Here is a 26,716-nt window from a genome sequence, read left to right as displayed (position 1 = left end):
CCACCAGGGAAACCTGGGGAGGGCTAGCCTCCCACTAGTTCGAACTAAAGGGCTACACAGCCCTTAGTTCGAACTAGCTAGTTCGAACTAGGCGTTAGTCCTCGTAAAATGAGGTTTACCTAGTTCGAACTAAGCGCTCCGCTAGTTCGATTCAAATTCGAACTAGCGGAGCGCTAGTGTAGCGCATAGGAAAGTTAGTTCGAACTAACGTCCGTTAGTTCGAACTAACTTTCTAGTGTAGACATACCCTCAGAGAGAGAGAGAGAGAGAGAGAGAAAATGCATTTGATTTTTGAAATGCCACATCAATAATAAAAAAATTGCCATTTTTGTGTGATATCTTCAATGTACGCATCCTCTAACAGGCTCACAATATAGCGCACACACACAGACAAACTACATGGAAAGAGCATTATTAAGGTTGTAACATCAAACAGTCAGAAGTCAGGAAATGCTAAAATTAAGGTTACTTTAACTCAGCTCCCTTGTTCATATACATTATGAGAGTCTCTAATTATATGATCCTTGTGCATGTGTTGAAATACCAAAGATACTTAGCACAATAGCTTTTAACTTCAAAAAACAGGAGCTACACAAAAATGAGGAAGCTATTTAAAAAGAACTTGGAAAGAGCAGTCATGAATGAAATGGCTGCAAGCTGCATGAAAACTAATTAAACCCACTGTAATAGAGACTCATGCTAAATCAAATAAAAAATTAGTAAGAGCACTATGAAGTGCCATGTCTAAACAGAGTAAAAAAGGCATTTAAAGATTAAAAGACATTATTTAGAATGGGAAGTGAAATCCTAGTGAGGAAAACAGAAAGGTGCAAAAACTGTGGCGAGTCTAATAAAAAGTATAATGAGGCAAAAAAATAAGTTGAAGAGCAACTAGCAAAAGACAAAAACTAACAACAAAAACTTTTAAGTACATTAGAAGCAGGAAGCCTGCCAAATAATCAATGGGGTTACTGGACAATAGAGTTGTTAAATGAGCATGCAAACAAAACAAAACTGTTGTAAAGAAGCTATATGAATTCTTTGCATCAGTCTTCATTGCAGAGGATGTGAAGAAAAGTCTCATCCTTAAGCCATTCCTTTTAGGTGACAAATCTGAGGACCTGTCTCAGACTGAGGTGTCAAAATAGGAGGTTTTAGACTAAAATTGATAAATGAAATAGCAATAAGTCACCAGGACTGGATTACATTCATCCAAAAGTTCTGATGGAACTCAAATACAGAACTCCTAGCTGTGGTGTGTAAATACATTGTTTAAATCAGTCACTGTAACTGGAGGGTAGCCAAGGACATGCTGATTTAAAAAAAAATAGAGTTCCAGAGGCAGCCCTGGCAATTATAGCCTGGTAAGTAACTTCCGTACTAGGCAAACTAGTTGAAACTATAGTAAAGAACAGAATTATCAGACACATGGATGAACATAATTTGTTGGGGAAGTCTCAGCACAATCTTTGTAAAGGGAAATCATGCCTCATTAGTCTACTAGAATTCTGTGAAGGTGTCAATAAGTATGTGTGTGGATAATGGTGATCCCATGGAAACAGTGTACTTGAACTTTTCAGAAAATGACAAGTTCCCAAACCAAAGGGGCAAAAGCAAAGTAGGAAATCATGGGATAAGAAGGAAGATCCTTTTTTGATCAGTAACTAGTTAAAAACAGGAAACAAAGGGTAGGAATAAATGGTTAGTTTTCACAGTGGGGAAAGGTAAATTGTGGGGTCCTCCAGGGTTCTGTATAGAACCAGTATTGTTTCACATATTCATAAATGATCTGGAAAAGGTAGTCAACAGGGAGGTTGCAGATTATTAAAAACTGCAGAATCAAGTTCGCAGATGATTCAAAACTGCTCAAGATAGTTAAGTTCAAAGCTGAGTACAAAGAGTTACAAAGGGATTTCAGAAAATTGGGTGACTGGGTTACAAATTGGCAGATGAAATTCAATATTAAATGCAAAGAAATGCACACTGGAAAGCACAACGCTTAATGTACATCAGCAGCCAAAAAAGTTAACAGAGTGTTAGGAAACATTAGGAAAGGGTTAGATAATAAGACCAAACATATCATAATGCTACTGTATTATATATATACTCACTTATATATATTATATTCGAATTGGAAAAAGGAGAGAGAAGGGCAATAGGAATGGTGAGTAACAGCTTTTATATAAGGCAAGATTAGAAAGGCAGAAGCTTCTCATCCTAAAAAAGAGAGAACTAAAGGGGGGAACGTGGTAGAGATCTATTAAAATTATGAATGGTCTTAAGAAAGTGAATATGGAAGTGTTATTTATTCCTTCATATAACACAAAAACCATGGTTCAACTTTTGAAATTAATCATCAGAAGGAAGTACGAGTTGAACCTCTCTAGTCTGGCACCATCCTTGGTCTGGCAAGATTTTAGTTAGCCAGATGTCCACTTATCATGGGTGTGGCCAAGTTTTTCGTGGTCCCACAAAGTGGCTACGTCTAGACTGGCATGATTTTCCGGAAAAGGGACTTTTGCCCGAACGGAAGCAGAATAGTATTTCCGCAAAAAGCACTGATTTCTTACAGTAGGAAGTCAGTGCTTTTGCGGAAATTCAAGCGGCCAGTGTAGACAGCTGGCAAGTTTTTCCAGAAAAGCAGCTGATTTTCCGGAAAACTGGCCAGTCTAGACACAGCCAGTATGTTTACAGCCGCCAGTCCTGGCTCTCAGTGTTCTGGGCTGTTATTTAGCTCTAATTTACCCCTGAATGTCTTCTCAGAGCCCAGTGAGCAGTGAAAGTGTTGGTAATGCTGCTAGACAATATTGATCTCCCGTGGTTTGTCAAATTCTCTGCTTCAGCACCGTTCAGGATTAGAGAGGTTCAACTTGTAGTTCACACAACGCGGTCAGACTGTGGAACTCGTTGCCAGGGATGTTGTGAAGGCCAAAAGTACAGCTGGGTTAAAAAAAGAATTAGATAAGTTCCTGGAGGACAGGTCCAACCATGGCTATTAGCTAAGATGGATGCAACCTCAATGTCTGCTCTCATTAAACCTCTGACTAACAAAAGCTGGGAGTGGATGTAGGCTCACTCTATAATTGCCCTGTTCTGTTCATTCCCTCTGAAGCCTCTGACACCAGTAACTGTGGTAAGACAATATATTGGGCTAGATGGACCATTGATCTAACTTGGTATGCATGCTCTTATGATCATATAATATTTTTCCCCACATGACCTTGCCTCATTCATTGTATAGGATGAAGTTCATTTAACCAGCAGCTCTTCAATTTTTTGCCATCTTCTCATTGGTCAAAAGTGTAACTCTAGTCTTTCTTTTCTGAACGTTATTCAAGCCCGAATGCAGAAAGACATTTCCGTGGTGCTCATCGCTATAATACCTAAGTGTTTCACAGATACAAATGGGTTTATTTTCACCACACTCCAGGTGGGATGAAGAATTGTTATCCCCATTGAATGGCCAGAGAAATAAGGCCCAGAGAGATCAAATTAAAAAAAAATTACTAAGTCTGGGCTCCCAATTTGAGATACCTTGGATCTGATTTTTCAAAGCATTTGGCATTCTATAGCACAGCAGCCAGAGACTTCAGTTGGGGTGGGATTTGTGTTACCATTTGGGTCTTGTGCAACACACAGAACCCTGTCCGCACTGAACTAACAGGGCATTTAGAATCCAGAGGTCATTTTCCCCACCAACTTGTAATACTTGATCTAAGTTACGAGATTTTGAGTATTTATCCCATTAATCTGCCCAGGGCCAAAGTTGCGATGGTAAAGTGTTACTTACATGGCTGATATGCCCCAGTGTGAGCCAGCCTCATCTCCTGCAGAGTTGAAGAGAGGAAGTGCAACCAAGGTTATGGTGGGAGCAATAGTCAAAGGACCGATGAATCGCATCATAAGTCCAATCAGGCCAGAGAATCCAACAAAGATTTGGAAACAAGAAGCAACCATGATGGCTCCCTGCAGCTGACAAATAGAGGGAAAGAGAGCAGAGACTTAAAGGGTTTCATTCTGAATCAGTCCGTTTTAATTGGATGGGATCAAAAACACTTTACAGGCCTGATTCAACTCCCACTGAAGTCAGGGGGAGTCTTCCCATTGATTTCAATGTGAGGTGGCTTCAGCTTTATATGATGGCAATGCTCCCACAGGAATGAAGGCCCATTAACTTGCCACCCTGGCTTACCTCCGATGATTCATCATCACCCACAACCATGGGCTCAACGCCCGTTGCTGTCCAATGCCTCCCTCACTATTTCATTCCGTCTTTCCCTGTCCAAAGTGTGGAGTGGCTTCGTTTTTGTAGACTAGTTCCGCACCAATCTACTATATCATCTACCCATTCTCTGGGGGGTCTGCCTCTCCTATTTGGACCATCCATTGTGCCAAATACCAGGGTCTTAACTTTTCGCTCATCATTAATTCTGCAGATATGCCTGAATAGCTGTAACTTCCATTGTATAACCTTCTGCAGTAGGTTCTCTTTTGGCTGTATCTTCCTATATAATTCCTCGTTGGTTACCTTCTATGTCCCTAATTGCCAGCTGCCCAAGGAGACCTGGACTGTGAGAAGACCAAGAGCTCTAAACATAATCAAGTCAACCTGGCATCACCCCATCCTTTATTAAAGACTTTGAGTACAGATTAGTGTTCTTTAAAAAAAGGGAAATAAGTGAGATTACACAGAAAGCATAATTCAGTTCTAGGCTGTATAGTCTTTTCTATGCTGAAGAACCCCTTTTACGGAGGGATGGTGTGCAACAAAGCCACATCAGGGGAGGAGCACAGCTATCTTGGAACTCCACTGGGGGGAGGTCCCAAGCATTGATGGCTCTGGGATGGTCACCTGTTACCACAGAAAGAGTTGTGACATGGAATATGTTTTCCCAGGAAATAAAATACTATTACGGCATTTCCTCAGCCTTCAGGATACATTTATGGACAAAGTCTATAAACCATGGAAGTCTGCAGCATTGCACATTAGAATGAAGCCTCATACTTGCCAGAAAACAGAGCTCTCTCCTCGTTCCTGATGTTCCCTCTCTAATGTGTCACGGCCAATGCGTATAACACTCCTCATGTGTTTATAGCTACTCTTCTAGCAGGAGCTCACCAGATTTACCTCTCGTATCCTTGACTGCCAGACCTCAATGAACTCCGGAGAAGTGGCATTCACCTGACTGGCATTCTGTGTCCACGCAGGGCATTTCCAGTTAGGGAGGGAGAGCATGGCAAGGGAAGGAGTCAAGAATGCAAAAGTCCCTCCTTGGAGAATGGGCAACCTGGAAACAAGCCAGAGAGTAGAATGTTAAGTTAGTTGAACTCTGGGAGTCCCCCACTCCCAGCCCCATGTCAGGATAGGGCAGGAGGAAGATTGTGGTTAGTAGTATTGACATTCTGCAGTGAGCTACACAAAGGCTATTTCAGAGCAATTGACTCGGGTGAACAGAGTGGATCAGTAGCACCTCAGCATGTAGAGTGTCAGTGGAAACCTGGAGGCCTCAGCAGAGACATAACAACAAAAAAGTGTCTTTAAGCCACACAGTTATACTAACATTTCATTTCAAAAGAGGGATTTGGGATTTCTCATGTTTGCCTCTAGTAAGTTCCTTTTCCACACACTGATGATTCTGTGAACCCAGGCACCAACAATACCCAAGAGCAGGTATGTATTTTGACACCATTGTAGTGCCCCACTCATTGGGAAATGCTACTTCTGCATTCAAACTTGGAGTCCCTCATCCCTATTTGTGGCAGTGAGGTAAAACAGTCATCTTAAAGCATGTGTCTTTTGGGTCAGGGCTTTGTGCTACAAGATTGTAAAAGAACAAGAGAAGAAGGAAGAAACCAATGCAAAGGAAGAGTAAAAGTCAGAAGTTTGTGGCTAAGTCTATGTCTACACTACAAGGTTTTTGCGCAAAACCAGCCATTTTTGCACAAAAAACAGTGGAGCGTCCACACCTCAAGCACATTTTTGCACACACAAAAAATACAGTAAATCGACAGGACAGAGAGCTTTTGCTGGTAGAGTTATTCCCCACAAGGAATAACTCCTTTTTGGGCTACAGCTCTTGCACAAAAAGGCATGTGTAGATGCTCCACAGGGGTTTCTTGCGCAAGAAGAGCCTATCCGAAAAAGCACGGGTGCTCTGATGGCCGTGCAGTGTGGACGCTCTCTTGCACAAAAGCACATCGCTTTTGCGATGCACTTTTGAGGTCTGAACGCGTTTTTGCACAAGAAGATTTTGCGGAAGATCTCTTCTGCGAAAAGCTTCTTGCGCAAAAACCCTGCCGTGTAGACAAAGCCTAAGTGAGAGAGAGGGAACAGCAAAAGAGAGGGGAAAGAGACAAAGTCAGAAAATTAAATAAGAGGCCCGATTCTCCCCAAACATGGTAGAAGTAACTCACAGTGAAGCAGTGATAAACCCAAGGGGGTAGGCTAAAGCTTCCTGGTTAAAATTCTGCCACCAAACTGAAGGAATGCTGGGACAATTGCCCCAATGGAGTCATCCCCTCTGAACGGTGTTCGCCACATCTTCAAAGTGTAGACTTCCCCAAGTCCACAATTCTTTGAAAAGGTTTCCAGTGTTGCAACTTCCACCATTGTATTGCAATTCTTGTAATAGCTAGGTTTGTTCTTAAAAGCCCCCTCTCTCGGATCAAAAGACTGCCTGAAATACAGCTTTCATTAAGTTTCTGACCCTCCGAGTTGCAGAGAAGATCATGGAAATGTGCAGCAAGTGAACCATAAAGGCTCTGAAAGCCAGAGGGTAAGTAAATGAACCTTAATTTCGTACTTTTATTAAAAAAAAAACCTTATGATTTTGGCAGGACTGACATGATTGTTGAGTGTGTGGAGCTGGCAATATTGGGTTTCCTAGTGGAAGATACCACTGCTTCACCCAAGAACTCACTACAAAGTCTTCACTGCCACCTAGCATCTAATTAATTCTTCAGCCCTGCAAATCTTCTTCTCTGTAACTCCCATACTACTGTCCCTTTAAGGTTCTCATGTGGCCCCCACTACTGTATTCATCTTCACAACACCCCCACGAGGTAGGGAAGTGCTATCGTTGCAAGGGGAACGGAGACACAGAAAAAAACAAACAGGTCATCTTGGATCTCGGAGTCCTAGACTGGAAACTGGACCATTCTCCTTCTCTGTATATGTCTGGACCACAAAGCTTATCAGTAGCTAGAAGTGGAACAGTATTGTGGTATTTGCATATGATCACACAAAAGTCAATGGAAATTATTTGTACCCTGAAGCGGGAGGGGAAGACCCTTTGGCAACTGGCTCTAGTTAATTTCAGTAGAAATCATGTGTCATTCCTCTAGTCTTCTTTGAAAATCTCAGCCTCTATGAGGGATGTTATAAGCATACCAATAGCCCAGAAATCGTTTTGAGATTAAACATGCTATATAAATATATAGAACTGCCTCCTTCTCATATAAATTATGTATTTCTGCCTCTGTGGTTACTTGCACACCGTGCAATTAGGTTTATTGAGGGTTTTTTTTCCAAACATCGCTAGCAGAAAATCACCAGCTGGCTTTTGTTTAAAGTAAGCCATCCAAGCAGTCATTTATTGTTACCGTACTGAATTGATTTCAGACCTCAGAGGGTTTTCCAGGGAGTGGTTTGGTATTTGTTTAAAGAAGGCCCAATGACAGCTCTGTGGAATAAATACTAGATTTGTTGCTCCTTGGTGTGGGTGATTGCATGGTATTAAAGCTATTTTCATAGCTAGCCCTAGTTTAAGAGGGCTGAGAACAAACTACTGCTGAGGCTATACATGATAATTCACTGAGTTCTTGCCATGTCGCTTGCAAGACAATTGTCTGAAGTTTACAGAGAAGAATTGTTACAACTTGTTTTTCATTAATTATAGAGCATCCAAGCTAGGCTAGATATAACAGGGATAGGCAGGGTCTCTGCCTTTGATCTTGTCTCTTCCATGAGTAATTTTATATATCTTGTACAAAGGTGACAGATCATTTATTTGTGAGCAAACTCCAATTTTGCTAGTTGGAAGAGAGCTAACAGCAGTGGATCCAGCTGGGAAACTGAAGGGGAAGGATGAGTGTTTTCTCTACAGCCTCCTTAGCCCATCCATTCAACCTGATCTCATGGAAACCCATCTGAGGAATTATTGGAGAAGAATAGGACTGGGAATCCTGTGGTACTATGAACCTCCTAAGATCAAAGCCTGACACCTTTGATGAGACCATGTGTTTCTTCATTGTCAGGCTTCTGGAAGGGTCAAGGTGTGGGTATATTGATTTGGTATGTTCTTTACATGCAGAGAACAAATGAAGGCTGAGCTGTGGGCCTCCCTGTGGAGTCTGGGTGATTGTCCTGGTAAATCCACATCTCCCCACAAGTTACAGTCCATCAAAGACCTGAAAGTGCACACCATGCTCTCCGCAAGCACCCACGCCACAAGAAGGGAAGCACCCTTTCCAGCTCCTGCAAGGCCCTTTCGTTTTCTTCCTGACTGTTCCTTGGTCTGTCCCACAGTTCATCCTTTGAACCTGGGCTGAAGCCATTGCTACAGGGCACTGGTTCTCAACACAGGGGCTGCTTGTGGCGCAGTCAGTGCACAGCTGAGGCTTATGAGGCATCTTGAGGGCCATACAGGCAGTGCCTGTATTTATGTGGGCCATATAACACAGAGAGCTGCGTATGCAGCCCACAATGGTTATCAGGTTGAGAATCACTTCTATAGGGTCTCTGCCATCTCAGGCGCCACACGGCCTTCTGTGTCCCACGCAGCCCCTGCCAGCAAGGATGACTGGCATCCCCGACTCTGCACCCTCCCTGTCAGGCTGTCTAAAAACTTTTGAGCACCACCACCACCACCAGATCGGAGCCACTAACACTCCACCAGCTAACTTCTGGGTAAATGAATGGCAACATCTCCAGGGAAGAGGGTTGCCCCACACAGGTGATTCTACCACCTTTATATCCAGGAGGGATAATAATAACCCACCTGCCTCCGTGAGTAACCAGAACCCACTGAACAGTCTCCAGCAGGATCGGTTCCCGGACACTCGCTAACAGAGGGGCTGTTTTTGCAGACAGCCACTACTAGCCAGGTATCTCCAGCTAGTCTGGTACCCTATCTCTGACAAGGACCAGTGCTTGATATGTCTGATGAAGCAGCAGAAAACTCTGTAGTAGGCAGTAATGGAAGAACCAGCTCACCCACAAGGCATGTTGTCTTCCAAACCTGTGCCTTGTTGTGATCACTATATGCCCTAAAGCACAAGGGATTATACCACAGCTAAATACATTTTTTCTCAGGCTTTGTCTACACTTAAAAGTTCAAAGCACAGCTGCAGCAGCTCGAGCCAGAAAGTTACAGGGCTGTAAAAGTGGCAGTGTAGACTTAGCCACACTCATGTGAACTCTGGGTGATTTTCTCTTCCCCTTAAAAGCCACACAAAAAATATAATAGAGATTGCCTACCTCTTAGAACTGGAAGGGACCTTGAAAGGTTATTGAGTCCCAGTCCCCTGCCTTCACAGCAGGATTAAGCACCATCCCTGATGAATTTTTGCCCCAAATGGCCTCCACAAGGATTGAACTCACAATCCTGGGTTTAGCAGGCCCATACTCAAACCACTGAGCTGTCCCTCCCCCCTTTTCTATGACAACATTTTCTGATGGGGATGGGGACCTGTGGCTGATCTCCGACTCCTTCCTGGCAAAAGAAGAGCCACAGCTAAGGAGCACTGAGCTCTCATTCTCCCCTCTCCTATCAGCTCCTGATATCTTTGCCCTTCAGCTGCACCGGCAGCCACTACAACAATGCTGGGAGCACATCAAAACTTCCACCAAAGTGTTTATCTTTCAGATTAAACAAACTAGGAAGTGGCCACTTGGTACATGAAGACCGATTAACAGATTTCTCTTGGAATCAAAAGGGCCTTTGTGCTGTTGAAAAGCAGCTAAACAAATCTGCTTAAGTAGATCAGGGAGCCTTGCCTGAAACTGAACAAAGGGGATCTCTGTGCCTCTTGGAGTTTCACTTTGATGCTTCAATGCTTTTCAGAATATGATCTGAAGAAGTGGGTCTGCCCCATGACAGTTCATCATCTAATAAACCATCTTGTTAGTCTTTAAAGTGCTACATGACTGCTTTTTTTTTTATGCTACAGTGTAAGACAAACATTGTCATTTCCTGATACCTGGTGTTTTCCCATACTCCCCTGTGAGACGGGGTGATGCACTGTCCCTGTCTTCTTATGCCCCAGAAACTGCTCAGACTCACTGCCCTTCAAGGTTCAGTGTGCCTCTACCCTTTGCCACCGACACACAAAACCCTCTCATCCGAGTTTAGTGGCACTTTTGGCCCGGGCTAACCACCCTTTCTGTGGCTATCGGCTAAAATACAAACAAGGTTTTCAGCTGGGTGAGTTGCCTGCCCATTTTGCAGTGAGGATGCAGGCTAAATTACCCAACTGCAGCTAATCTTTCAGCTCCTTCCCACAATTCTCCAGAATCTCCATGTTTGCCCAACACCACAGACAAGTTCTGCCACAATTCACTGGGAACTCCCATAGGATTTGGGTGCCTACCTCCTGTTGAGAATGTGGGTCACTGTAACTTGGATTTAGATTTATGGTGTGGCTGCGCAGACCCAAACGAGGCTCAGATTTGGGTGCTAGTCACTTGAGATAACCCCGCAGTGAAAACATACCTAAGGCTGCACTAACCCTTTCCTTTGGTGAAACTCCTGCTGCTCCTCAAAGTTCCTCTGAAGGGATATTTTCCAAGCTGTGACACTGAAGTAGTCACACAAGTGGTGGCCATTAACCAGCCCATTGACCGTGTCTACCCTAGGAAAATTTACTGCTAACAATGAGTGCTGCTAACCCAGCACTGAAAATAGATGGGATAACACAGCACCCAGCGCCATTTTAGCAACTAGTTGGGGCAAGTCTTCTTGAGGCAATGTTGACAATGGTTTTATCTTGTCTACACCAGCACCTAAATGTGTGCAGCAATGTCAATTGCTGATAAGCCAGACAGAAGGACAGTTCCTCAGCTGGTGGAAACTGGTGCACTTCCTAGTCAGTGAAACTACACTGACTTATGTCAGTTTACAGTTTGGCCCACAACGGTAATTTGAGTGAAAATTCTCCCCCTCCCACTTCTTCAGGCCTCATTCATCCCCTTGGCCAGCTGCTGTAATTGTGGCATGATTTCCATCCTCCCCTTCCAACCTGCCCAGCATTAGCTTAAGAGGAAGCTGTCGGGGCTTTTAGATGGAGCAAGACGCTTGGATTTGGCAAAGGGCATATCATACCATCCCTCTGCTCTACTCCACTGCCCCTGGTCTTCTGACAAAGCTTTTTGCAGGTGTATCACATAATCACAGGCAGTTCTTTTTTTTTTCTTTCTTTCCTGGGTGCATAGAATGTTTTTCTCTTAATGATTTAATCCTAGAGCTGCTCCTGAATGAAAGTAAATATTCCCAGGTATCATTCCACAACTCAGAGCAGAAAGCATAGTAGCAGGGTTTATCTTTCCACCTGCCACTCGAGACACCATTTTATGAATTGTTGCCCCTTTGGTCTGTGGCAAAAGTATGTCCTTACAGTTCTACATGCTCAGGAAGGCACCCTAAAAGCCATGACTAGCAAATCACTCTTGTTCATTAATATACGTCACAATTAACTAACTGCAACTAGGGGCGGCCCTAGACTAGCTGCCAGCAACTGGCACCCTAGGTGAACCATGCAATCGGCACCCCCACCTCCAAACCCCTCAATGATATTGTGCCACCATTTGGCGCCCCATTTAACTTGGCGCCCGAGACGACCGCCTAGTTCACCTATATGGACGGGCCACCCCTGACTGCAACTGCCCTCTTGTAATTACAGTCTCCACGTCACTTTTACCGCTTTTGGATAGGTTATATTGCAAGCATTTTGCCTACCTGACTCCAAAAAAGACTTGAAGGAGTGTACAAATTCCCGAGACAAAGAAGATGGTGCTGATCAGGTGACCCTGGGTCAGGGGGTCGTGCTGCAGGCAAAGCTCTTTGGAGAGGATCAGAGGGATGGCTACAAGCCCGCCCAGAGCTGTGAGGTAGTGCTAAGAACCACAGAGAAAAGAGAGGTGTGAAAAAGGGCTCAGTACCTGGCCTGTCCAGTATAACAATTCTACCATTGTGGGTCCGTGAAAAGCCATTTGTAGCTCAGGGCCAAAATGATGCTAATAACACTAACCCGTAACAATCTTAATTTTCTCTTACAAGTTTTATTTTCTGGTGTGCATTGTTCTCACGGGCCTGTCAGAGCTTTAACAACCTGTCCCAACCTTACTTATTTTGTACACCATACCACCACTTGGCATTCTGTAGAAACAACAGTACCTACTTCCCAAGGGGCTGTCCAATGGGAACTAGCACATTTCCAGGGTTGGGAGAAAGTTATTTGGGGGGCTCTCTACAGGAAAGGAGGACAGGTTACTGGAGGGAAGTACCAGGTTGGGTTTATGTCAAATTTACTTTTCAAGACACTCCACATCGCTCTAAGGAACCCTCAATCTTCCCAACTTACAATATCCCTAAGGACATTTCTCATGCTTCCTTATGCCAGAAATCCATATTGGGGAAATCAGCAAAATGGGTGCAAAACATCTATCAAATTAGAATGATCCGCTCATTCCCCCTGGTTTTATACTCTGCATAAGTATAAATAGCTACATAAGATGCAAAGAATAATCAGGGACCTGTTTTTAAATAAACCCAGCATACAGATGTGTGTAAGATCTTCAATCAGTCATCAACACTAAACAAATCTTTAGAATCCTATTTTCTTTTCACTATTAATTCTGATTGTGCAGTTCACCCAGGTTGGACAAAAAAAATAGACTAGTGAACATAGCTTTTGTTCCTTGTCAACATCACTGTCTGCTTCCTATGCACTAGAATGGTGCTGCAACGTTTGGGATGCTAACACTTCAGGAAATGTTTACATTCTCCCAAACTAACTGTTGCTTTCATTAGAATCTTTTTAATTTTAAAAAAATGGAAATATTTCCAGTGATCCTTGGTCCCATACAACCTTGTTTTTATAGAGCCCTAAGTCTGAGTATAAACTAAACTGATAAGATCACATTGAGAAATTAACAAACTACAAACTATCTATCAGCGGCCAAAGTCATCACTACTTTAGCTTAATCATTGGTAAGCATATTACCATGTAGATACTGTACTCTAGTAGCTTGCACTGTGTCAACCACATTAGGTTTATTTTTCTCACACAGTCATATAAACTGATGGGCTGTACAGTCTCTTTTCCATGCTATTTCTGCTTTGCTTTTATTGACGTGTAGTCAGAGAGACCCTGGAACCTTGAGATATTTTCCATCACTCTGTAACACAGGTGTTATTCAATGGGCTGTCTATTACTATTTGTACATAGAGCATGAACTCACTGCAACTGGGACTATGTCTGCCAGGCCCACCAACAGCAATTCTGGGCCCCAGGGCAGAACAGGCAGTGGGCCCCCATGCACGTACAAGTTGCACTCATGCAGATGCAGCCCGCCTGACAACTGGGTAGGGCTGGCTCTGGGTGGGAGTTTGGGTGCAGGGTGTGGGCTCAGGGGTGGGGCAGAAGGCTCGAGTGCAGGAGAGGTTGAGGGGAGCAGAGCTCACCTTGAGCGGCTCTTGAAAACAAGCAGCACACCCTTCTGGCAGCAGCTCCTGTATGTGGAAGTCAGGGGGTTTCCGTGCACTGCTGTCCACAGACTCCACTCCTGCAGCTCTCATTGGTCACAGTTCCTGACCAATGGGAGCTGTGGAATTGGTGCTCTGGGTGGGGGCAGTGCACGAGACAGCCCGCATGGGCAGCCACTTCTGTGAGTGGTGTGGATGGTGGATAGGAAGCCTGCCTTAGCCCTAGTACACTGTAGGTGGCAGCCAGGGTCCCCCCAGGGCCTTGTAAATCATCTAGACCTCTGGACAATTGCCCCTTTTACTCCCCTCTGTCGGTGGGTCTGGTGTCTGCCTTAACAGGGATGAATTGACCTCACCAACAGCCAATCAGAAGATTTCAGGCATGGCCATTAAACATGAGCTATTGCCCAATTCACATTTCATTTCTTAAGTGGGGCTATGAACATCCGAATGAACCTCCACCCATTCGCTTCCACCATGGTCTTGCTAGTCTCACCTGAATCCCTAGCAGGATGCAGAGGTACCATGGTGGAATGTCAGTGACTGAGTACACCAGTGTGCTGTAGCTCTTGCCCTGGTCTTTCTTCTTCTCTTCTGGGCCCTTAGCATCGAGTTCAGACAAGGCTCTGTATGGGTCTCCATCTTCAACCTGTAGGGACCAGGACAGAACATTCCTCAAGCAGAGCCTCATTCAGAGAGGTTCATCACCTGCAACTCTCATTGACTTCAGTGGGATCTGTGCACATCTCTCAGGTTCTTGTCAATGTGTAGGAAGGAGAGTAATTTAATTCACACTAACTCGACAGGGCTGGTGGGGGTGGTGGAGAAGAGGTGCATTTAAAAACAATGTGAAAACCGTGAGTGTGTGTGTGTGAGAGAAAGAGAGAGGATCCAATGAAACCTTCCTCATTTTGGGAGATGCAGTCCTCTGAGTTACCCCCCTTTTCTTCTTTTTGTCCTTCCCCTTCTTCCCAGGCTGCACTATGTGCTTTTACCCTACACTGTGCAGATTTTCATCAGGGAGAGCAGCATTTCTCAAACTGGGGGGTCTTGAGGGCTTACAAGGTTATTTAAGGGCAGGTCATGGTATTGCCACCCTTACTTCTGTGCTGCCCACAGAGCTGGGTGGCCAGAGAGACACGCTGTTGGCTGGGCACCCAGTTCTGAAGGCAGCAATCCACCAGCAGCAATGCAGAAATAAGGGTGGCAATACCATGCCATGCCACCCTTACTTCTGCACTGCTGCCTTCAAACTGGGTGGTTGGAGAACAACAGCTACTGACTGAGGGCCCTGCTCTGCAGGAAGCAGTGCAGAGGAAAGGGCAGCAATGCCATACTACGCCATTCTTACCTCTTTGTTGCTGCTGCTAGAGACATTTTCTTCACAGCTGGGCTCCCAGCCAGCAGCTGCTGCTCTCCAGCTGCCCCGCTCTGAAGGCAGCACCACTTCTAGCAGCAGCGCAGAAGTATGGGTATCAGTACTGCAAGCCCTCTTCCAATAACCTTGCAACCCACCCATAACTCCTTTTTGGGTCAAGACCCTAGTTACAACATCATGAGATTTCAGATTTAAATAGCTGAAATCATGAAATTTTACAAATTTTTAAATCCTATGACTGTGAAATGGGACCAAAATGGACCATGAATTTGGTAGAGCCCTAGTCATAGCAAAGTAACTAGTACAGTGCATGTATCATTGCAATACTAGCCTCTATCCTGGGAGTTCCAACTGTCAGGTCGACCCCTGCGATTGCCTGGTTCTCAGCATACACTCTGAGCCACCATCATTATTCTGAACACAAATCTTCTTGATAGAATAAAAACAGAACTGCTTGAAACAGAAAGAACTCAGATGATCCGAGTAAGGGAGGAATCAAACTTTAGGAAAGTTAAAAGCTTAAATTGAGCTGGGGCTGGGAGCATTTTAATAATGAAAATAACCCTTTGCATTTCTACAGCACCTTCCACATGAGGATTTCAAAGCACCTTATGTAAGAGGGAGCAAAGTTTTCTTTTCCCTATTTAACAGATGGGGAAACTGAGACTATGTCTAGAATGCAGAGTTTTTCCAGGATACCAGGTATCTCGGAAAAACTCTGCCACGTCCAGGGAATGCATCCACTTTTTCAGAACAGTTTCTGAAAAAGTGGGAACGTTCTTTCGGCATCCCTATATTCCTCGTTTTATGAAGAATAAGGGATCTTCTGAAAGAGGAGGTTTTTCCCACATTTGGCCCTGTGTAGATGGGCCAAATGTTGGAAAAGCCTCTTCTGAAAAAGGTACTCAAATTGCATATCTTTTTCCAAAAAAAAAATCCCCTGCTGTGTAGACATAGCCTGAGGCACAGAGCAGTAACTGAGCTGCCCATGGTTTAACACTGTTCAGCTCGGTTGAGCAAACCAATCCTCCTCCCGAGGATCTCAAAGTGCCTGCCTGGGAGGGGGTGAAGTTTTATTTTTCCTACTTAACAGATGGAGAAACTGAGGCACAGAGCAGTAACTGAGTTGCCCATGGTTGAACAAACCAATCTGTGGCAGAGCAGAGCACAGACTAATTCTCAGTCCTCCCACAGGGTCTGAGCAACTCTTCTTGATTGTAATGAAAGTTACTTGTATCCTGAAGGAAAGAACAAAACTCCCCATCTCCTTAGTCCCATCTGCCCAGTCCTGTGCTTTATCCACAAGACCATCGTTCCCCTATCCTTCCTTCTGTGGATTTCCAGCACAGTTACACACTTGCTAGGACCACCACATATAATTTGCTCGTGAATTTGCTACTGTACTGGAAATCCACAGGGCACTGTCTTAGTTCACCTCAAATTCTCTCTATTGACTTCTCCACGAAATTACCCTTCTTAAAATAGACTCATTTAAAAAATAAAGAAAAAACAAATCCTTTGACATTTTTCATTTTCCCTGCCCTTGTCATCCCATAAAGCCCCCAACCCAGGGACACAGCAACAAGCGGCAGGTTTAATCCCTTCCAAAACAGCTAAGTAAACTATAGTAAAATCAGGGTCAGTTCAGCTCCTCTCCTCTTTTCTCTCTTATTTATAGAATACAAGAAAGGGACTCAGGAGACGCAAAACAGCCTGCAAAGTGCTGTTGTACAAGAAGTAGGATTTACTGCAGAAGACACCTGGTCATGTCAGCCTCATCTTTACAAAGTACTCTGGAAAGACCCTTCACTCTGCCTCTTTTTCGCTTCCCTCTTCCTTTCATTCACTCTTTCAAACAAACCCCTTCTCTCTGATGCTGCTGCAGCTTCTCTTTCCCCTTTCCTCTCTTGTTTCTCTTAGCTTTCCTGCTCAGAACTCATATAAATTGTACAGCAGTGCAAGTAACTTAAAATTTCTTACGGGTACTGTCCTATTGCAACCCAGGTCCCTGCCACCTCTTTCAATAGCTCCCTGCTGGCTTTTGCTTCTGCTCAGCCAGCTCTTACCGGAGCTGTGTACCAGAGAGCACCCACTTACTTTCACCTCTGATGCAAGCTATACTTTTCTTAAAACAATAAACTCACCATGAAACTGGGGTTCTCCAGCCCATTGACCCCTTTGACTGCTGAGTGTGTCATTGCTTCCAAGTTTCTTCAGTGTCTCACTTTAAAAGGAAAGAATAGAGGAAGGGAATCTTCGAAAATCTCTTCATGCTCCAATAAATAAAATCCCAAACAAACAACCATTCAGTAGCAGAGGAAACTGAATTCTAGGAGCTCAGACTCAGTCCCAACTATTCATATAAGACATACAGTAATTTTCTTTTACTTGCCCTGTATAAATCATTAATTTTCTTTTATTTGCCCTGTATAAATCATTCACTATCTCCTGTTGATTAGAAATTAAGTGCTTGGCCCATGCGGAGAGACTACTCTTCCCTGAACATATTGCATCAGTAAATGATGACAGAAAATTGTTCCTTGTTAGGTAAAGGATCAGAGTCAGGCAAAACATTTCCTTGTTGGCACAATTGTTAATTCATCTTAGATTTGCATCTTCTCCCGTGGTTGGGTAATCTAAAAAAGCTTTTATTGCTTTTTAATAAATATAGTTTGCAACCGGCTTCTCTTATTCTGCACGATGAACAAGGTGGAACGCATTATTGTATTTTTCAGCTCAGCAACAGCTCAGTCATGCTGTATGTGAGTCTTCTTGCAACATGAAGAGAATGTAGAACATAGCTCTACCGAATCTGAGACCACAACCAAAACCTGAGACATCAGAGGAAGATGAAAAAAACTCATAATGCCCTTGATCAATAGTGTATCTTTTTACATGGATGTGGACGCCTGACCACTGACATAGTGGATGCCTTGAAGGATGAGATTTTTTATCTTCTTCTTTATAAGTGAAGCTGATACATATGTTTGTTCATAAATTCTCTCAGCCCCTTAGGAAGCCAGTGAGTTAAATACAGATTTTTAAAGGCTGTAACTACATAGATTGACTGTCCTCTGTAAGAAGCAGAACTCCACCTAAATATACTGATCACTGGTTTGGAATGTCTCTTTGCTTTTATATTATGAAATTGTGTTTAAAAATGAGGTTTTATCTGACGTTGACTCTAAACCCTTCATAATCATACATTTTCAATCATGTCTCCTCTAACTTGTTTCCTACCTAGGTTAAATAATCCTAGAGCAACATTTTCAACGTTAGCCATTGATTTTGGGTGCCCACCTGAGACACCTTTGGTCTGAATTCCAAAGCTGCTGAGTAACCACACTCTCTACTGACTTCAGACAGAGCTCTGGCTTCTCAGAACCTTTGAAAACCCCGGCCTCTGCACCTTGAGGCACCTGACCTCAGGGGACACTTGTGAAAGGGTCGGTTTTCGTCTTTTCACTCTTATCAAACAAGACTCTCCTCATACCTCTAACCATATGTGCTGCCATTTTCTAAAACTTTTCAGTTTGCAGTTAGAGCATCTATCGTCTGAGACCACCAAAACTGGACCTGACACCCCAGGTCAGCTCCATTTCCTTGTGCACCAAGTCCAAGATCCTGAGAGGTGCCACCATCATTCAAATCCCTCAAAAACACATCCTCTGTGAAGCCAAGCAATGCTAAGCCATCCTAAGAGAGGAGTACACATATGGAGGTGTGGGGGCGGGGAGGCCATGGAAATGACACTGGTTTTGAGAATGGATCATCTCCTATCTATCCAGTGCTCTGAAATATGTTGCCTACTTCTTTTTTCATGCAACATCAGGCACAATAATAGTGCTTAATAAAATAATACCCGTGAGGTTGTATCATTGGTAAGTTATGAGACTCTGATTCATATTTTCCTTTTCTAAAATGCATTCACCCCTCCCTATGTGCTCTTTCATATGTTCTCACGCCCTCAGAAGGTGCCCTCATTATTCTTCTGTGTTGACTCCCTAATATTAATCTCTTTCCATTCAAAGAAGCAACCCTTTGCTGTGATTCAATGTTTCTTACCTCTCTGTATTTTTTTCAGTCCAACACAAGACTTTACTCCTCCAGCAAGTATTGAGTCTCCTTAACATTATTATGAGAAGGCCCTTGTCAAAAATCTTTGGTCTTCTTGGCATCACTCCAGCAGACAGTTGGCTATCTGAACTGAAGAAATCAAAGTCTTGTCACAATAACTTCTCCAACTGACATTTGAACTCTGATCTGCCAAAGTTCTTTTTTAATCCCTTTGCTAATATAACCTTGCTAATATTTTCTTTGATAATAGAACAACACTTAACTCTCCATATACGATTATTACGCAAATTACAGGAACGGGAGCGGGAGAAGACATTTTTAAACTTTTACCATTAGTTACAATTTCAGTCAGAGCAGATTTAAAATGGAGCTGTTCCTGATCACTCCTCCTCATTAAAGACCCCAAATGATATCCTGGTCAAATTGCACCCCGGATAATTCCATATTGTTGAAGTAAATGTCCCCCACAATTCAGAATGGATACAGCAGTTGTCTTCACTGCATGCTCCAAAACGGTTCTGAGCACGCTTCCGTGTTGTGTAGGAGCCAAGACAGAAAAGACTTTGCCACCATGTCCTTCAGCGGAGAGTGAGGAATGTGTAAACTTTGTTATGCACTTTGGAGTGAAAGTGAAGTTATCAATACAGACATTTATGGTTCTCTAAGGGCACACTGGCAAGGCACAAATCCACGACGTATTTAAAGAAACGAGTCCTCACACAACATTTGAGATGAACAGAAATATATTCATAATGGTTCCAATTCAATTAAACCAGTTCAAAAACTGTACACGTAAACCTCACACCTCATCATGGGAAACCAAGCAACACAAGAGTATTGTGCTGATCCCGTGGAACCAAGTGACTGACTATAAACTGACAGTAAAGTCAACTGAGTTAGTATCGGGAACAACTGGGGTTTTTTTAAGTGATACATTCACAAAAATATAGCAGATGTGACAGCAGAGGCTGGTGCTCCTTATGAGATACATGCTCCCCAGTTGTGAAAAAAAATGAATTATAGGGCAGTCAGAGATGAGAAATAAAAGTAATCTGACTTGGAAGTAGAGCTAGTTGGAAAATATGCAACAAAAAATAGGAATAGTTTCATGGAAAATGTTCCCTTAGCTAAGCAATAGACCTGAGTAAATAATTCACAACAAAAAAGTGCCCAAAAATGTAGCCCTGTTTTTTTTACTTACAGAACTTCTGCAATCCGAATTCACCCAGACATACTTCGAGTTAGTACATAATTTATTATTTTATTTATTTTTAAACTATTGCTTGTTCAGAAGTATTTCCAAACAAAGAGGCATTGATCACTTGTGATTTGTCAGTAAACCACATGCTATGTACCTTGACCGGATAAGCACGCACACATTTGCAGTGTGCATAGTTTGTCATGGATATTTTAATTTTTATTTCTGAAAACGTCCATTTGTGAAGCTTTGAAAATAGCTCTCAGTAAACAGAATTGTCACAGAAAGCAAACATGACAAGGAAGGGGCCTGGCCAAAGCAAATCCAGTTAAATGGTCAAGATTCAGAACCTTTGTAATGTTTGACCATTATTACCAATTTTAAAACCACAATGCTGTAGTAAGAGACAGTTCCTCTCCGAAGAGATTTACATAAAAAACACACATGTTCAGATGGGGGACTGAGGGAACAAAGGTGTCTTGGCCAAAAATATGAGGCATAGCAGGGAATCAAACCCAGCCCTCCTTTGGCCCAATCTAGAACTTTCCTCACAAGGGCAACTAGCATGACACCCATTACATGAAATACACAACATCTTCCGCCCTATTAATTTTTCATGTAGGCAACTGCCATAGTTGACATTGCGAGATTGCATGGACTCAAAGAGGAGGTTCACATAACTGGCTAGGTCCAGATGCAACTCAGTGGGCACTGTGCAGGCAGCCTGAGCACAAGCCTATAATTAACCTCACTCTTGATCAGCGGTCAGGGCCAGCCTGAGGTACGTGCAGTTGGTTCCCCGCCCATGGCTCTGCGCTTTATTATTTGCCCCACCAGGCTCTATTCTCAGGTACTGGAGATTTAGACAATTAATTTTATTACATACTAAAATAATAATGATTAAAAGTTCAAATTATATTATATTAAATTATGTAAAAAATACCTATGTACATACATTTGTTTTGCAGAAGTAAAATGTTCCTTATGACATATACAAATGAGGACGAAACAAGTACGTCCATTTTAAACCAAGTGCCATAATGAAGTCCGTAATGCACGCGCTGCAGTGTAAACTATAGAGATATGAGCATGCATCATATGCAGCGGGCTAATAGCCATTTTGACAATTTTGAGTGTGTTAATATCATTAATGTGGTGGAATGAGGTTTTAAAGTTTTATAACGAATCTGTGTTTTGGTTGGGTTTTTTTGCACCACCCAGTGTGTGTGTGTGTGTGTATGTGTATATTTTTATATACCCACACACAAAATTTGGTAGAAGGTAGTCATTGGGTACACAGTTGCGTAGTTTCCTGTTCCCTGAGTGAGCAGGGCAGGCCTGCTGTAGAGCAATTAAGTCAGGCAGGCACCTGAATCCAATTAAGAGTAGCCTGAAGCAAGTGAGAGAGATAGGCTAATCATACACCTGCAGCCCATTAAGGACCAGCAGCAGCTGGTTTAAAAGGCTTCCCTTCAGAAAAGGTGGGGGGAAGCTAAGGGCTGGGAGTGAAGAAGTGCACTGTGGAGAAGCAGGAAGGACTTACTGCTGTACCAGGAATTAGGAGAAGAGATGGAGAAATAGCTCAGGGAAAAGTTGAAGCTCTGGTGGTGGAAGATTTACTATCTGCTGCTACTGATTAGGGTTCCTGGGCTGAAACCCAGAGCAGAGGGTGGGCTGGGGTTCCTCCCAACCATCCCTGCACTGCTATGGAAACCATTCCAGAAGGTGGAATTTCTGCTGCATATATTTGAATTGGGCCCAGCAAGTAATCATGCTGGCCCTGGTTCCAGACCACAAATCTTCTATTGTATTTCCTCCTTCCAGAGTTTCAGGATCACCTCTTCACCATCCCAGAACAGGGATGTCCCCCACTTGTGTGCACACATCTGTCAGTGTACCTCCAGCCTCCTTTGCACCACCACCACCACCAGCTAGTCTGATCATCAGTATCTCACACATTGTTGCTACGGATGTTGCTCTGGATCTTCTCATCCAGTGCTTAGCATCTCACCTCATCTGCTGCTCCTCATTCTCCCATGCCTGTTCTTTAAGTCTCCTCTCTGGGCCTCTCTCCTGTCCATTCCCAGGCCTGTTTCAAGTCATGGTTTCCAGAGCATTAAAATTCAAACGCAGGTGGCTGGCGGACAGCAAAGAACTGGGTGGCTTTTTATCCTTATTAATGATGTTTACATACCTGAACACCTCAGTCACTCCTCCTTTTGAAGTTCTTGTTTTTGTGGTGTGGGAGAGAGGTGTTTGATTCCCTTCAACATTGTGCTTTTTGGTACCATAAGAACTGTTTTGCACTGGCACACAAGAACAAATTATAGTTTCTCAAGCCTAGTAACTCTATGTCAAAAACTGATGTGGGAATGGGTGATGTTGGGCATTAAAGCTTTTATCAGATTAAAGAGGCCTCTGATTTGTTGTATGTGGGATGGGCAGATGGAGATAACTCTCTGGTTACCCCATCTGTCTCAAAAAGGAAGCAGGTTGCCCTACTTTCCCAGAAAAGGTATGACTTTGTCCGTCAAGTGTAAACTGCATTTTTGGCTGCAGGAGGAAATTTCAGCTACTAGAGAGGGGGAGCAACATCTATGAGAGAGCATGACCTGGAGGAACATTAGTGTGGGGTGTTAAACAGACATTAGGCTCATGAGAGGAGCAGTAACTGCAGTCTCACCACAGGCTCCAAACTGGATTGCTTACTGTGGAGCAGAGACTGTTGATCGTGTATTTGGAAGACCATGGTGGAGCATTTCTAAGGAGGGGCCATTTGAGAAAGGGCTACAGGCAGTGCCAAATACCCAGGGCTGGATTAAGGGGGGGGCTAGCCGGGCAGCTGCCCGGGGCATCAACCTATGGGGGGTGCCTGATGGCAGTTGTAAGGGGCGCTGTGCAGCTGGCTGCGCGGCGCTCCTTAGAGCTGCCATCAGGCACCTCGTACCCGCTTGCAGCTGTAAGGTGTGCAGCGCACCGGGGGCAGGGCCACGCATGCGCCGTGTGCCTGGGGGCGGAGCCGCACATGAGTCGCGCACCCGCTGCCTGGGGCACAGGAATGGCTCGAGCCGGCCCTGCAAATACACTCACCTGAATCTGAGGAAAAATGAAGAATCTCCCCCAGAGGGGATCCACCCTCTGTTCTCATACACATTCTGAATGCTGGGACTGGAGTATCAATCTCCCCCACCTTAAGCTCATGCAATACTTCCTGCCTCAACCTTATGCTCCAGGTGACTCTTCCCATCCCCACTTTTGCATCATTAGCATGATCTCGCCGGTGCGTTACTCCACTCAACAGCTGCTTCGAAAATGAAAGTGCGCGCCGGGATGCATTAGTTCGAACCAAGGGGTTTGGTTCGAACTAATGCATCCCGGTGTGCACTTTCACTTTTGAAACAGCTGTTCGGCAGAGTAATGCGCCGGCAAGATCATGCTAATGAAGTGCAGGATATTTAAATCCCCGCTTCATTAGCAATTTCAGTCATCTACATTTGCATCCCTAGTTCGAACTAGAGAGCAAGTGTAGACGTACCCTTAGAGACTAACCAAAAAATATACAGATAGTATCATGAGCTTTCATGGGCGCAATCTACTTCTTCAGATGAACTTTTTTCAACCCAGCAGCTCACCATCTCTACTATGAAACTGACCCAAGAACTTTATTCATATCTGTATGTATAGTGATCTTTTATCCACAATACTCTCTCTTCTTTTTTAATACATTTTATTTGGGTAAGGTCCAAAATATTCATTGACCTGCTGGGTAATGTGTCCAAACACTTGGGATTGGTAGAACTTTATAGGCGTTGAACAAGATTTTCAGTATTCCTGATTATAATGGACTGGCTGGCTGGGAGCCCAAGGCTGAGTTGCTATAGGGAGTTGTGTTTTGGTTTTTGGGTAACAGGTAAGGTATTGTAGAAGCTATTTTGTTGCTGGCTTGGTGAATCTAATTATTAGAATAACTACCACAATTTTGCTCCATTGGTTGCAGTTTGTGCTCACTGAGCAGTCTCCACATGCCACTCCTTCCTTACAGCAAACAAAAGTCACATCACCCTTTACCTTGTACCTACTGGTTCTATCAAAATATCTCTTTCCATCCTGGCCTTATCTTTACGAAGAGCCACTATGTCCTTGTATCATCTTCAAGGAATGTTATCAAAGTACTACCTATCTGGAATGTGGTTATGTGAAGTCCTGTGTCACGCACTTCTTAGGAGTTGTTTTCTTTCCATTTCTGTGAACTTTCAAGTAAGGCATGTTTTGTAACAGATCTTGACTTTTGTTAACTTTGCTTTGTATCAGCAGGGCCTGATTTTAGTTCAGGCCTTAGACCTTACACCAGGCCTCATGTCACAGGTGCTCTCTTTCCATTACAAGACTCAGAGGGGTAGTTGTATTGTTAGTCTGAATCTGCAAAAGCAATGGGGAGTCCTATGGCACCTTTGGGTGTGTCTATGCCACAGTGTTATTTTGGAATAACAGACATTATTCCGAAATAACAGTGTGCATCTACAGAGCAAGTCATTATTTCAAAATAATGTCAAGCTGGAGGAATTCTTACTCCAACTCCTGTAACCCTCATTTCATGAGGAGTAAGGGAAGTTGGAGGAAGCGTGTTCTTCCTTTGACTTCCTGTTGTGTAGTCAGCGCCAAAAGCCGAATTAAATTATTTCCACTTCAGCTACTCAATTGACGTAGCTGAAGTTGCATACTTTAATATTGTGGAAATGTGCCCTTTAAGACTAACAGATTAATTAGGGCATAAGATTTCATGGGTAAAACCCACTTCATCAGATGAATTGGAGTGGAAATTAGAGGCAGGGATACAGTGCTTTTTGTAAGTAAAAAGGTGCTGGTACTCCAGGGCAAAGTTGTTGAGCAATATATATATATATATATATATATATATATATATATATATATATATATATATATATATATGGAAACTTGTTAAGCAAAAAAAAAAAGCCATGTGCTGGGGGATGAAATGCAGTCACGGCCCCTTTAAGAGCCAAAACGCCACGCTGGGAGCCAGGGGGGAAAATAAGCTGCACGTCCCGAGGAGGCTTCCATCAGGAGCCGAGCCACCCCAGGAAAACAGGTGCCAGTATGCACAGGGGAAATGCCATTCCTTTTCTATGTGCTGGGAAAATAGGTGACGGTACGCCGTTCCAGGCCGTACCATCACAAAAAAAGCACTGCAGGGATATACGTATGTACAAATATATCAAAAGAAGGAAATGTAGGATCAATGTTAATGAGGCCAATTCAGTCAGGGTTTATATGGATCACTCCCAGCAGCTGATGGGGAAGTGTGAGCACCAAGAGAGGGAAAATTGCCTTTGTAGTGAGATGTGCCTAGAGCAGTTATCTCACTACAAAGGCAATTTTCCTTCTCTTGGTATTCACCAACCTTGGCCTCAAGCTCATCTCATCTGAAGAACTGGGTTTTGCCCACGAAAGCTCATGATACTATCCATATATTTTTGTTAGTCTCTAAGGGTATGTCTACACTACCACCCTAGTTCAAACTAGGGTGGTAATGTAGGCAACCGGAGTTGCAAATGAAGCCCAGGATTTGAATTTCCCGAGCTTCATTTGCATCTTGCCGGGCGCCGCCATTTTTAAGTGTCCGCTAGTGCGGACTCCGTGCTGCGCGGCTACACACAGCACGGACTAGGTAGTTCAGAGTAGGCTTCCTATTCCGAACTACCATTACTCCTCGTGAAACGGAGTAACGGTAGTTTCACGAGGAGTAACGGTAGTTCGGAATAGGAAGCCTAGTCCGAACTACCTAGTCCGTGCCGCGTGTAGCCGCGCAGCACGGAGTCCGCACTAGCGGACATTTAAAAATGGCAACACCCGGCAAGATGCAAATGAAGCCCAGGAAATTCAAATCCCGGGCTTCATTTGCAACTCCGGTTGCCTACATTACCACCCTAGTTCGAACTAGGGTGGTAGTGTAGACATACCCTAAGGTGCCACGGGATTTGCTTTCTATTATGGTTACACAAGACCATTTGGTTTCTTTCTCAGAGCGAACATGATCATGACTAAAACCCTGCAGTTATGAAATGGGGGGTCAGAATGGTTGGTATCTGATTGCTGCTAAGCCAGCAGATCCTGTTCTCTATACAGACCCCTTTCTTTCTGCTTCTCCCAATGGGGGTGGGGGACCAGAAGCAAGGGTCTTTACCCACTCTCCACCCTGTTCTCCATTTGGACTGTGATTGGGTCCTCTTTGTTGGGATACTCCACTCCCACCTTTTACACAGCGCTGTGCCTGGCTGTTAGTATTGGGTCAGGAGACAGCAGCTGGAAGTGGGAGGAGGTCCAGCTTTAAAGTACTGC

At 43.8% G+C, this 26,716-nt stretch overlaps 2 protein-coding genes across 7 annotated transcripts in view; both read right to left on the bottom strand.

Moving 5' to 3' along the window:
• The window catches only part of LOC102453261 (solute carrier family 23 member 1-like), a 49,213-nt gene extending 31,850 nt beyond the window's left edge, over window positions 1–17,363 (bottom strand). For 4 of the 6 annotated variants that reach the window (XM_075934412.1, XM_075934402.1, XM_075934407.1 and 1 more), the window contains exons 1-5: window positions 17,226–17,363; window positions 14,200–14,352; window positions 11,955–12,112; window positions 5,120–5,288; window positions 3,791–3,972 (exon numbers count right to left, since the gene is read on the bottom strand). In XM_075934412.1, the coding sequence (XP_075790527.1) occupies window positions 3,791–3,972; window positions 5,120–5,288; window positions 11,955–12,112; window positions 14,200–14,352; window positions 17,226–17,279 (716 nt within the window). In that variant the 5' untranslated portion in view covers window positions 17,280–17,363. The remainder of the gene's footprint in view (window positions 1–3,790; window positions 3,973–5,119; window positions 5,289–11,954; window positions 12,113–14,199; window positions 14,353–17,225) is intronic. The other 2 variants (XM_075934397.1, XM_075934395.1) reach the window with 2 other exon arrangements.
• A 1,788-nt stretch (window positions 17,364–19,151) lies between these two features.
• The window catches only part of CNOT4 (CCR4-NOT transcription complex subunit 4), a 159,024-nt gene continuing 151,459 nt past the window's right edge, over window positions 19,152–26,716 (bottom strand). The window contains exon 12 of the mRNA XM_075934379.1: window positions 19,152–19,287. Coding sequence (XP_075790494.1) covers window positions 19,259–19,287 — 29 coding nt within the window. The 3' untranslated portion in view covers window positions 19,152–19,258. The remainder of the gene's footprint in view (window positions 19,288–26,716) is intronic.

The sequence above is a fragment of the Pelodiscus sinensis genome, chromosome 1, assembly GCF_049634645.1.
Source record: "Pelodiscus sinensis isolate JC-2024 chromosome 1, ASM4963464v1, whole genome shotgun sequence".
Lineage (NCBI taxonomy): Eukaryota > Metazoa > Chordata > Testudines > Trionychidae > Pelodiscus > Pelodiscus sinensis.
This window is presented reverse-complemented; position numbering and strand designations above follow the sequence as displayed.